This window comes from Camelus dromedarius, chromosome 15 (genome assembly GCF_036321535.1).
Source record: "Camelus dromedarius isolate mCamDro1 chromosome 15, mCamDro1.pat, whole genome shotgun sequence".
Lineage (NCBI taxonomy): Eukaryota > Metazoa > Chordata > Mammalia > Artiodactyla > Camelidae > Camelus > Camelus dromedarius.
The window spans coordinates 32,183,249-32,196,639 of NC_087450.1; the positions used below are offsets into that span (position 1 = coordinate 32,183,249).

Here is a 13,391-nt window from a genome sequence, read left to right on the forward strand (position 1 = left end):
GATATGTTCAGTAGTTCGATTATGGGGATGGTCTTCAAGGGTGTATACAAATTGCAAACCTTATAAAAGTCTACATACAGTTTATTGAATGCCAATTTTACCACATCAAAACTGTTTAAAAAAAAAAAAAGAAAATGCTCTCTGAAAGAGAGCAGGGTAAATATAAACACATAGCTAGGTCTCTTGCTCTATGTGAGCTTTACAATCTAAGGCATAACATTTCCTGTAAAGACATGTAAGGGATGATTTTACCAAACACCCAAGTTATGTCAATGTGCTACTTGTAATTACATTGACACTAAGATAAAATGTATGTTGTCTCCATTTTATTTCATCATAATGTCAAAATCTTATTTGTTTGAAATTCATTACAAAGTACCTTTTACAGATATAAATATAAAAGCAATAATCATTACAAAACTCCTTATGCTTTAAAAATCTTCATAGCTACAGGCATGTCAATCCTGGTAGATTTAACAGGTATAGCAGAGCAGAAAGAATGTTGGGTTTTGCAGCTACAAAGCTCTGAGTTTAAATACTCCACCACTTACAAGGCTGAGAGAAGCTGAGTATCATTGCCCTAAACTGTAAAAAAGAGACAGTGATGGTTGCATTGCAGGAGGATAAAGCTTTGAATGAGATAGTGTATATAAAAGTGCATTATAGGTGCTCAATAAATATTAGTTTCCCTTCTCTTACTCTTGCAGTAACTTATGTCTTTTCATTCAACCTGAAATGCAAAGCCAAGTCAATTTCTGATAGGACTTCTACCTTGTGATTTAAAACTCATACTGAACAAAAAGTCTCTGTTTCAAGTTTGTAATAAAACCTAATGTCAAACATGCTTAACTTAATTTGTATTTCATTGTGGTGATCACAGATTTCTCTCTCTCTAGAGATTTAAAGCATTTCTTTTCTCATATTCCCGTGGTTAATACTTATTTACCATTATATTGCAGACCCCTGGTTGGGGAGTGAGTCACAGTTTTTAACAGTGCTGTTAACAAGGCAGTAGTGTACAGAGACAATTCCCCATTATGCTTCCTAAGGATTCTTCGGCAGTGGGAAAGGCAGTAGTTTTCTTTGCATGGATGTTATAGGCATTCTTCTTTGCCATGGACTCCAGTAGCCTTTCCCAGTTTCTTCCATCTTACCTCTCGAAGTCTGTGTGGGCTGAGCTCTCCCTCACAGAGGGCCCGTTCGAGTCGTTTATGATGTTTCCTTACACTGGGGAATCGTTTCTATTCTTTCAAACAATTCCCTAGTTGTCGCTTGTCCCTTCATTTTTCCAGATCACTTATTGAGTTTCAAAATGCCATATGCTAGAAACCACTATAAGAAAATGTTTTAAATTCTTGGGGAAAAGGTGCCATCTAAGTCTGGAACAGAAAACTGAGAACAAGAGGGGATAGCAATCTGTTGATTCCCTAATTTGTGAGCCAGTCCGTCACAAAGTGTTATTGAGCACCTCACTGAAGGCCGTGAACAGTAGTACAAAGAGGACTTGTTTCTAAGTAACAAAGTTATTATAGTTGGAGGGAACATATGGTCTTATTTGGAAGACAAGACACTCCAGTGAAACAAAAAAATTGCTACAGATGGCCCTGCTGGGGGAAGGTACCCTGAAGAAGGCAAAAGGGGAAATGTGATCCTAAAGACAGGGTTTGGACAGGAAAGAGGAAGAGGAAGGCCGTCTTAGACAAAGCCTACCGAAGAGGCAAGCATTTGGAGGCTGGGATGTGCACATCACTGTCATGAGCTCTGCAAACATCCCAGGTCTTTGTTCTCAGCCAATGACCTTACTGAGAGCCTGGGATTATGTGATATCATTTTTTCCTCTTCTTCATTTTTCCCTCTCCTGTTGTCCAAAAGGAAGTAAAGCCACCCATCCTTTCAAAGAGAACCCCTCACCTCAACCTGTGCTCAGGATAAAACCACTCCTTCCTCTTTCCTCCAGGTCAGTGGTTTCCAAACTTGAGTGTTCATCAGAATCCTAGGAAAGTTTGTTAAAACAAAGCTCGCTGGGTTTCAATCCCAAGAGTTTCTGATTCATTATGTCTGGGGTGAGACATATGGAGATGCACGAGAATCTGCACTTCTAACACATTTCCAGGTGATGCTGAGGCTGCTGGTCTGGGGACCATACTTGGAGAAGCACTGCTCCAGATCCTTGCTCCATTAAATACTGGCCCCCATCATACTTACTGCTTCTTCCTCAGCTATACTGACATGCCTGCCAACATGCCCAATTCTGCCTGCAACTCCACTTCTCTCTAGTCCACAGCCTATTTCTCTTTCCCTTTGCCATGAACATTTTGCAGGAGTCGTCTACTCATGTTGATTCACCTGTCCTGGCAATATGACCCTTCCCACAACCATCACTAGAATTGCTCTGACACTGCTGATCACCCTCTCCTTGAAATTCTCTCCTGGACTTGCTTCCATGAAGGAGTGATATTATACCACACCACCCTGATTCAGCCTTCCTGTCTCCAGTCCTTTCTCAGCATCCCTTACAGGCCCCTATTACTCGACTCCTGAATCACAGGCAAAAGTTCCCAAGATTCTGTCCTTGGCCATCTTCTCTTCTGACTCTCCAGTTTCCATAGTTCTGCTCTTAGCTCTTGATTTTGATCTCCAAATCTTATAGCACAACACTTTCCTGAGATTTGAACCTTTATTCCTCACTGCTGGCTAGTCATTGTCACAAAGCAAACTCATATTTATGCTCTACATCCACCTCAAATGTGTCTTGTCCCAAATCGCTCAAAAGGTTAAACATAGAGTCACCATATGACCATATACACAAAAAAGAAATAAAACTTGTCACAAAACTTGTATAAAAATGTTCATAGCAGCACTATTCATAAGAGCCAAAAAATGGAAATAATCCAAATGTCCATCAACTAATGAATGGATAAAACATGGTATATCCATGTGATGGAATATTATTCAGCCATAAAAATGAAAGATGTCTTGATATATGCTAAAACATAGATGAATCTCAAAACTCTATGTTAAGTGAAAGAAGCCAGAAATGACAGACCACATATTGTATGATTCCATTTATGTGAAATGTCCAGAATAAACAGATCCACAGAGACAGACAGAAACTAAATTAGTGATTATCTAGCACTGCTAATGGGTTGGAATTTCTTTGAGGGTGGTGGTGAAAATGCTCTAAAGTTGATTATATTAGTCGCACAACTCTATGAATATACTAAAGGGCACTGAATTATATACTTTAAGTGGGTGAATTGTATGGTATCTGAATTATAGCTCAATAAACACATTATTTTAAAAAAATCCCAGATAACGTATTATTAGAATATAGAAGCACATTAAAAGAAAGATTAAGATACCATGACCAATTGATTAGAAATGCAGAAATGTTTTAATATTAGGAAACCTGTTAACATGAGTTGTCATAGTTACAGGTGAACTAAGAAAAATAATTTGGTTATCTCTATACCTGCTGAAAAGACATCTGCTAAAGCTCCATATTTATTTATGATAAAATCTTTTAAAAACAGGAATCAATAAAGAATTCCTTAACAACATAAAAAATATCATATCTACTTCAACTCAAAAGCTAATGCATACTTAATGGTGAAACACTAGCGGACTCCCAACAAAGTCAGACTCAAAGATGCCTTGTATTTAATATCATTCTGGGATTTTTTTTTTAATCCAATAAAATTCTATAAGAGAAAAAAAGATACAAGAATTAGAAAGAAGTCAAAATTAAGTTGATTTATATATATTTTTCAGTCACAATGAAAATGCCACTGTAATACAAATATCAACATGATTTTTAGAATATTCTATTAATTTTTAATGTGCTGAAGCTTAAGAGAACCCCTAAAAATACCATGCCCCCAAATTTTAAAATCTGGCTCATTTAAATACATAAAGGAGAACTCTACCAAAATATCTGAAACTGGATAACATTTGTTCTGTGAGAGCTTATTTGTTCAGTGCAAAACACTAAAGAGTAGGGACATGAGCCCTTCTATAAAAGTGTCAAGCAAGTAAAAGATTTTAATAATATGAAGTACAAAAAAAATATGAAGTACACTGAGTAACTTCATTTTCCTACACCCAAGATGGCAACAGAAGGAAACAGGACTGTGGCATCTCTAGAATTCTCAGCAGTTCTTGAAATTCTGTTACCATAATTCTAGCAAAACTCACTAACAGGTATATTTTATTGGAAAACTTCTTAAAGAGAGCGAGCCGTCAGCTTCCTTATCGCAGTTACCTTCTTCTAACCTTCCTCTTCAACCTGACAAAGGACAGATAAATGCCTACTCACAATGTCAGTTTGTCTACAGACACTGCATGTGCGTGCCTGAGAAGAAGCCTATCCTGAAATGAAAGTCGGCTATCTGATACACAAACTGATGTCTGAATCTCCAGAGCTCGATTTTCTTCTACTAAAAATTGTTTGGTTCCTTAAGCCTTATGGATGGATTCACTTCTTATCCTGTCTTTCATTTATCACGTCATTTATCACGTCTTTCAAAATGTGCTCCAAATAGAAAACTTAAAACCTTTCAAATACGAAGGATAAAGTATACTAATTGCTTCAAGGAACAGAAAAATATATTAAGCAGAGTCCTTATCTTCGAGAAAATTATCTGTCTCCCTTGCTAGAATATGAACTCCAAGAAGGCCTCCGTCTTCTCCATCATCACTACATCTCAGCAACCCAGAACAGTATTTGGCAGACAGAAGGTGATCCAAATATTTACCAAGAAATGAATGAACCAATGTAGCTGAAATAGACAACACACTCTGAACCAGACAAGAATATGCCATGTTTTCTGTGGGACTATTTTAGGGCCAGTGGAAGTTAAGAGAAGGAAAAGACTAGGGCAAGCTGATGTAGTCTCAGAAGGCAGGAGGAAATGGTAATTAAGCCATCCTAGAGGAAAGGATTTAGAAGGATAAGGAAGAGGGGAACAAGGTTGGCAAAGACCAGAGATGGTTAAGACCAAATGTGCTGGAGGACAGCAAAGAGGCTCGGGTGACCCAAGGGAAGGGTGTCTGTTGGGAAATGGTGGGAGCCACCCTGGATGAAGAGTGGGAGGAAAGTGAGGGCAGACTGCAGAAGGTCTGGATCCCACTTGGTTGGGATTTACATTTTAAAATCATTTTTCATGTCCCCAATTTAATCTCAAGAGGAAAATAAGCCTCCAAGAAGACATAAATCTTAAAAAGCAGTAGGGCAATGGAGGCAATAGCCAATCCTGCGGGCCCACATAAAGGTAAAATTTGGGTTACAAAAAAAGTCTTAAAAGTTAATATGAGTCCAATACTAAAATTAATGGTTTATCAAAGAATGATTAAAAAAAAAAAGTCACAGGTCTAAATTCACCAGCAATTTTCATGTAAAGCTAAATTCTTTTCTTAAGTAGAAACTTCCTTTTAATATCACAGCAGGGTATATTTAATCGATTTAAAAAATATTGTAAGTATTAACTACTATTAAGCAGAGAATGACGCCATTCACCAATCTGGAACACCTAGAAATATGCAGACATCAAAAGCTCCGAATAGTTTATTAGACAGTCACAGCTTTGAAGACAGCTTCAGATAAACCTAACAATTGAGACACTGTAAATATCCTTGCTCTTTCACCAATCTCTAGCTATATTTAGTAGCATGATTTTCTCTGTTCAAGAGTTATTCTCTATAACTTTATATTTAAGTTCTCAAAGGCAGAGTACCTTGGACTAAATTAGTTAAACGAATAGATGGTTGCATGGGTGGACCAATGAATGGCCCATCAAATAACTGTATTCAGATCTTTGAGATGTAAGGGCTATCTGCTTCATTTATGTGCAGCCTAGATCCTTCTTAGCTAGGGCTAAAACTTTCAGGATTTTGCAAACACATCTTTCATATTTAGCAACAATCAGACTCGGATTAACATGGAGCAGGAGGAGTAAGAAAGCTTGTAAGGGAGAGCATTATTCTAGGCAAGGCTGATGGTGGTGATGAGAGCAGGGGTGGATTAACTGTCAAGCTAATGCAGTCTAAGCCTTGGGGGCTTCTCCCTTGCACAGGACCCACGAGGAGCCCCAGTAATGGGTTCACGAGGTTGTACCCTTCTGTAGAATTTGCCTAAGTAAGGTATACTTGAATTCATCCTACAGAGGACCCTCAAAATAAGTGTCAGGCCCCACACAACCTGGGTTTTGCCTGTAGAAGAGGCTGGTAGCAGGAGGAGTGCTGGTTACTAGGAACGTTGGCAGAGCAGGGGGAACAGGAGCCTGGGGAGGGAAATCAAACTTCTGGGTGCCTTTTTAAAAACACCATTTCCTAGGCTCACAGTTCTCATATCACGATTTTCCTTTCTGCTTTTACATCTTCTTTGCAAATGAAGTCACAGGAGACATTCAGCTGTTACAAACTTCATGTCAAGCTTTGAAGTGCTTTTTAATAGCAGAAATATTTGGCTCACGTGTGGGCTTTGTAGCTATGGTAAATACCTCTCAGTTATCTGTCGCTACTGTTATTCCACACCTCCAATTTGGAGGAGAAATTCTGCATATGTACTGAGGCACTAAAAAAGAATATTGAACTATATCTTAGCTCTTTTGTGAACAGTTTCCTTTTATTTCTTCTCACATGGAGCTAATACTTTCATCACATTGCAGTGGTTATGGGTGGGAAGGCAGTAGATAGAAAGGGACTGCTGATTATTACATCACTGGTTGGCAGTTTCCTTAGCTTCTTGAAGGTTCAGTGGTCAAGTAGCTCCTAATATGAAATCAAGGCATTTCAAGGACTGACACATCCACCTGTTATTCTGGCAAAGTGCTTTAGTTGACTTTGGACAAAATGCTGACAGTGGTTAAAAGAGTAGAAACTGACCACAGTTAATATGAGATAAAGACAGAAAAATACCCCTCATTTTGGAGGTTCCTGTAGGACAAATGACATATAGACTATATAACCAGGTACATCTCAGAACAACATACTTAGAAATAGCATTTTTGAGAACAACAAATAGAAACAAAGACATTTTGGATATTTCCTATGTTGAACAATGACACCTTGCCTCTTTATGTAACTTCATCATTTTATGAAAAGATGGTAGGAAATACTATTGCACTCCGTAAGTTAAACGCTTGACGTCTTTATTCCTCAAAATGCAACATTTTAGAATTCTAGGTATGTTTATTAATTAGTGATTATTAACACACAGTAAACAACATTATGTGTTGTAAAAACACAATCTCTCTTCACAGCATGAAGCTGAAATCTATTATTCCCTGATTCCATATGCTAAAATACACTCAAATGGTCACAAATGACCTTAAGCATTAAATAAATGTAAATGAGGACAACATAGAAAATGTGCTTTTGATTGATAACTAAAAGACCAGGTTGGAAATCACATCCCCAAATGAAGTCCTCCACAGAAGGCTATGGCAGTCTGCACTATGGAGTAAACGCTGTCCTACGAATGAGGAATACACAGGTAACAGATTGTTCTTTCTCCCAACCTATTGGAGGCTTTCTGGGAAACAGGACCAGTCTGTTCATTTATTTGAGAAACACAGAGCATACTGCCCCCTGTGCCATCAGCCTACTCTGAACATCCTAATGCAGGGTTGAAAAATACATTTATGGACACTTCATTACATTCACCAGCTAACATAAGAGAAAAAAAAATATTGCTACTCCATATCCTTGTCCCAATATACTGACCACTTTTGTCTTTACGCATTGTTGCTGTTCATCCACCTTTTCTTTTGAGCATCCTCAAACAGAAAACTCAAAATGTCAAAGGATGACAGATAAATAGTAATAAACTAAATAATTAATTAAAACTTAGATTGTTCTTCCAAGAAAATCTGTAGTTAAAAATATACAGGAAAAATGCACAAATGCAGATATTTCATGTGAAAACCACTAAAAGATTACTCATTCCTTTGGGTCCATACCAAGAGGGCAAAAATAAAATGTGGCCTCACAGAAAACACCATTGTTTTGGTTGAGGATAAGCATTCTCCTAGCTTGGACAAGAACTAAGAGAATCTAAAAGGGAATGAACATCTAGACTTTTAAAATCATGAAACAGAGCAGGGTTTCTCAGTCTTGGCACTATTGACATTTTGGGCCAGTTTTTTTGTTGTGGGAGAAGGGGCTGTCCTGTGCACTGCAGGAAGCCTCTTAGCATCCCTGGCCTCCATCCACTGGATACCAGTAGCAACCGCCTTGCCCTAGTTATGGCAATAAAAAAGGTCCCTGGGGCACCTGGGGCATCCCCTCTCCCTGGGGTTGGGAACCAGTGGAACAGAGCCATTCATAAGAAGGTCCCAGGCTGGACTTCTCCCAACCTCATACCGTACCCTCTCAATCCTTAAATCATTCCCAAACCAGTGTTTAACATACTTATCTTTAGTTTTTCTCATCTATTAATTGTAGATCATGAAAACGCCTGCCTGCTTCATGATGGGTTCTTGTGAGCATTAAATAAGATACTTTTAAAGTGCTTAAAACAGTGCCTGACCCACAGTAAGTGTTTAATAAATTAAAGCTGTTATTAGTTTTAATAATCATCCATAGTACTGAGAAATACAGTTTTAACCAGAGTGGGGTTTTTTTTAAGTTTTTTTGTTTAAAAAAAGGAAAAATTCATCTATTTTTTAATGGTGGTACTGGGGATTGAACGCAGGACCTCATGCATGGTAAGCATGTGCTCTACCACTGAGCTATTTCCCTCCCCACACAACCAGAGTGTTTTAATGCAGAAAGGTATCTTACCAGCTTGATATGTTTCCAGTCTTAAACACACCAGTCTTCTGATTTCTTGCGATGATGTCTCTCACATCTATAGGACACAGTTAAGAAAGCTTCTGCAGTGACTGTCAACTGACTCCCCCCACCAAAAAAAAAAAAAAAAAAAAAAGAAGGCCCACGAACACTATGATTTTCTTATCATACTCGGGGTCAGCATGGTGAAAAGAGCTATAGGGTGAGAGGCAGGAGGAGAAGGGTCTAGCCCTGGCTCTGCCACCAAATGTTGAATTACTTGCCACAAGTAAGCGCTTTTAACTTCTGGACTGCAGTTTTGTCACACGTGAAAGGTACACTCAGGGAGCATGTTGGCAAGGCCCAGGGATCTGGGCACTGGTCGGGGGAGATGACTGTTCCCTGGGTGCCAGGCCCCACTTGCTTAAAAGAGTTAGGGACCCAAAGGTAAGCCTCTCTCAGTCCGTGTGGAGGGCAATGATAATCTCCTGAGACCCTCCAAGTTGAAGTATGTCAAATCTCCTAAATGCCAGTAGGGAGAGTGAGCATGAGCAGCAGGGAAAGACTTGGGGGAAGTGAGAAGAGAAAGATGAAGAAAAGCTTGGAGAATCTTTGAGAGAAAACTAATTACTAAAGAAGAAAGTCAATCCAGGGAAAGGCCCCTTGAAGAACTGTCTCTACAGACTTAGGGCATGGCCTTTGGCCATCTGCTGGCCTGTAAGGACTTGTATAGAAAGAGCCATGTTTACCGAAGCGATGTTTTGATTGAGGAGTTGGTCCGCTGCACCACACAGCGCCATCTTTATGAGGACTGATGGGAAAAATCATGTCAGGTTTCAGCACCAGGGAAAGCCAGATCAACTAGTTTTGCTTCAACTTCCAAACACTATATATCTTAAAACTGCTCCTCTTTCTCTTTTTGCTCTGATCCCTGTGCAACTCAGAGCCAAATGTGTGACCCAAGCTGAACAACCACAGGGCTCCTCTGACATATCTTTTCTGTACTGATCCTACTTCTGGCTTCAGGAGGTTTTCCTGGCTTTCTACTGTCCAACTGCCCTCACTTTCTCATTTATTTTATATAATATATTCTATGTGTCACTGTAAGAAGCCTCAAAAATCCCTCTTTTGGAATAAGGAAAGGTTTAAATAAACAAGAAATAAAATAATTCCAGTGAAGGTTGCAAGCTGAACTAAATTGGGCCCATGGGGAGGACACCAAGCAGACAAGTGATGTTCCCCCATTGCTCAGAAAAACAGATTTCTTGAACGCTTGAAGCAAGCATTGGCCAAGATCCCCCTGCAAGAACAGAGCCACAGGACTTTTTAACCCAAATCTCTGCTTGAAACACCAGGCACACCCATTTCTTCGCTGAGTGAATAAGCAGGTACTGTGATAGCTTTCTTCCCCCAGGAGTGGGTAGGAAAAATCAATTAGGTCTCCTAATGAAGGGCTTTGTTGAGGTTTACAAAAGTGCTACAATGCAGACTTTTTTTTTCCTGGGTGAACTCTCCTGTATGCAAATTAAATACCGTTAAATTACATTCATTAAAAAAATAAAAGAGACTAATTTGCCTCCTTGTTTTGATTAACTGAAATGACACATCGGCCTACAGTTTTGTCTATTTCAGGAAGAAAAGTATTTCAGGAAAGTCTTCTAAATGAAATGTCTTGCAGAAAAGGACAGCTGACACCTTTATTCTGAGAAGAACAAAATTAGGAAAGAGTCAACTGACAATTGGTTTTGATTAAACTCCCCCACACTCTGGCCACACCCTACTCGGCGTTTCCATGACATCCAACCGCCCGCCATAATGTGCCCGGTACACCTGTAGCGTCGTACGAGTACATGACTAATCTATCAAGCAAAACATGTTATTTTGTTAGTGGAGGTAATACTTTTGATGAAATAGTCACAGGGAAGTTAAATTATATAACTCAGAAAACCTATTAATAATTTTTGGTAAACATCTTAACACTATATACTTTTATACAATTTATAAACCTGTGACTCCAGGTGGTCAGGCTGAAGCAAGCATATTTATTTATATTCTAGAAGCAATTTTTTTTTAATGAAAAAAACTCACAGTAGTATTTAGGCTGCTTTATTTTTCGAACCAGGAAGGAAATATATTTTGTAGTTCAGGAGGTGTTTTTCATAATAAGTACAAAGAGAAAAAATGGCAATAGTGTATTACCTTAAGAGATAGATTCTGATATTCTGCTCCCCACCCTTTACTTTAGGTCAGATTTTGAGGTGCTTTGACTGGTTGGCACTGTGTCCAATAATAGATTTTATCATTCTGTGTCACGTCAGGGTAATAAAGGAATTTCAATCAAATTGAGTCAATATGTCCAGGATAGTGTTCAACTGGATGGACCAAATCCTATTCTCCGAATGCACCCACCTTCTAGAAGGCTTCAGTGGGAGGTGCTGGGTGCAAAGAAAGCCTTAATGTGATTTCTGATTAAATAGATACAGAGCAATCACCTTCAATCTCCTAGTCTGGGCAACTGGACTTCCAGAGCTATGGGATATATGCTTGTGGCTAAAAGAAACCAGGCTTCTACAACCAGATTTTCTCCTCAGAAAAAGCATAGTTCAAGAATGGGGCTCCATCTGAATTTAGTTTCCATTGATTTTTATCCTTAAAAAATATATATCTGTATAACAATAGTTATTTAAACAGATTATACTATAAGTTATATATATAAATATTATTAAGCTAATTATATATAAATCTTGTTTAAAATATTAGCTGGCTCCTGCAATTAGTGACTGTTATGTTTATCAGTCGCTGCATATACATTTTGAGAGTTGCCACTGTTCATTAAGCAAGAAAAGGATTTTTATGGTAACATTGTGATTCACAAAGCATTACTCTTTTGGTTTATACTACCTTTATTTTCATTGGCCCATCAATGGTGAGGGTAGAAAGCTATAAAATTATCAAATAAGTCTTGCTCATTTTGATCTCTAAAGGGTTTTTAAAATGCCTGATGGGACAATATTTGCTAATTTAAAGGCTGCAAAATATTCTTAAATGTGCTTATTACTCATATGAATTGAGAGTATGACCCAGAGGTGCTGTGAACTCTATTAGCAACGTCAACTGTTAACATTTATGGATGAGAAGCCTTTCCCTCCAGTGCAAGATCACACTCATCAAATCATTCTAGTTTTTGGTGAAAGAGAATTGTTTAATGGGGGTGGGAGGCCAGCTATGAAATCAGATGAACTTGGCTTCCTGTGCTAGTTCTGATACTTAGTGACTGTGTGAATTCGGATGAATTAACTTCTCTGAGCTCCATCTCAAGAATAGGAATAATGTGCCTATTTTATAGGCTTAATGGGGTACCTCATAGGATAAGCCTGACACATAGCAGGTGCCTAAATCATGGCAATTCATTATCTTTTTCAATAATTCAGGCCAAAGCTCTGGAGGGATGAGAGGCTAGTGAGAGTAACTAAAGTGAGGTTTGGCAGTTAAACTTTATTTTCTTTCCCTGTTGCTCAAAGCTAATTACGTGAACATTTTTATTGCAGAATCTAAATAACTGGAAAGAACCAAAGAACTTCTGCCCTGTAGATATTCAGTGTCTTTCACATGTATAAATGTGCTCTCATCAAGGTACAGTCTGTGTCCTCTAAGAACAGGGACTTGGTCTGTCTTGTCCACTGCTGTATCTATAACACCTGAAATGGTGAGCATTTAATAGTGGTTTCATTCATTTAAATCAATTAATTAGCTTAATTTATTAGTTAATTTAAGTTAAATTTTCAGAGGTGTTTGTTGAGGTCCTACCCAATGTGAGGCACACAGAGTGCATTTTGGCTGTATCTAGCAAATAGATGAACAGCTAACATGATATTGAAGGCAGGGGCGTGGACACAGGATGATGGCCTGGCATCTCCAAGGTCTCAACCATCCATAGCAGAGGCTGGCTGCACAGCCCACATGAAGCTTAATTTATTAATTCTGTTAATTAATTTTTTCAGAAATTCTGTTAAATAAACTAATGTTAAGCCAGGGGTATTTCCTTTGAAATGCACAGGCGATGTACAAATTTTTGGAGAATCCTAAGCTCAAGATCATGATCCAGAGTGTGTATACTGTGGGGATAAGATGCTTGGGTCAGTAGCAGGAGAATGGGTTGCCAAGCATTGCCCTATTCTGCAGATAACTACTTGGTGTTTACTAAGGATGGGTAAAGGCAGGATCATTGTGTTGGGGGAATTAGTGAGTGTACAGAGAGGTGTTGTACTTTTATTCATTATGATTGGGAAGAGGCTTTGCATCAATAACAACTCAGTATTCCATCTCTCTCCCTTATTCTTATGCCATTGTCAACACCCGCTACAGAGTTTATTGAGTAATTATTATCTGTGGGCACTTGGAGATTTCTTTCTTTATTACACTAAAAGGACCGTGCCAAAGAAAAAGGAACACGTTTGAGGATAAATTCAAGAACTGGATAAACTAAATGACCCCATTTCCAATTTATCCTTTGTTCCCTTTGGATGTGGATAAAACAGCATCTGTAGGGAGAGGCAGCTCTCAGGTAGCGGGGTTTGGGGTTAGACTCAGTGGTGCAGTTAAAGGACCAAGGAGAACCTCAG

The 13,391-nt window shown here is 38.6% G+C and overlaps 1 protein-coding gene across 3 annotated transcripts in view; it reads right to left on the bottom strand.

Annotated features, from left to right (window-relative positions):
* Positions 1–13,391, bottom strand: part of CAMKMT (calmodulin-lysine N-methyltransferase) — a 313,184-nt gene that overhangs the window by 30,007 nt on the left and 269,786 nt on the right. For all 3 annotated transcript variants that reach the window (XM_010997165.3, XM_031466936.2, XM_064494531.1), the window contains one exon: positions 8,782–8,848. In XM_010997165.3, the coding sequence (XP_010995467.2) occupies positions 8,782–8,848 (67 nt within the window). The remainder of the gene's footprint in view (positions 1–8,781; positions 8,849–13,391) is intronic.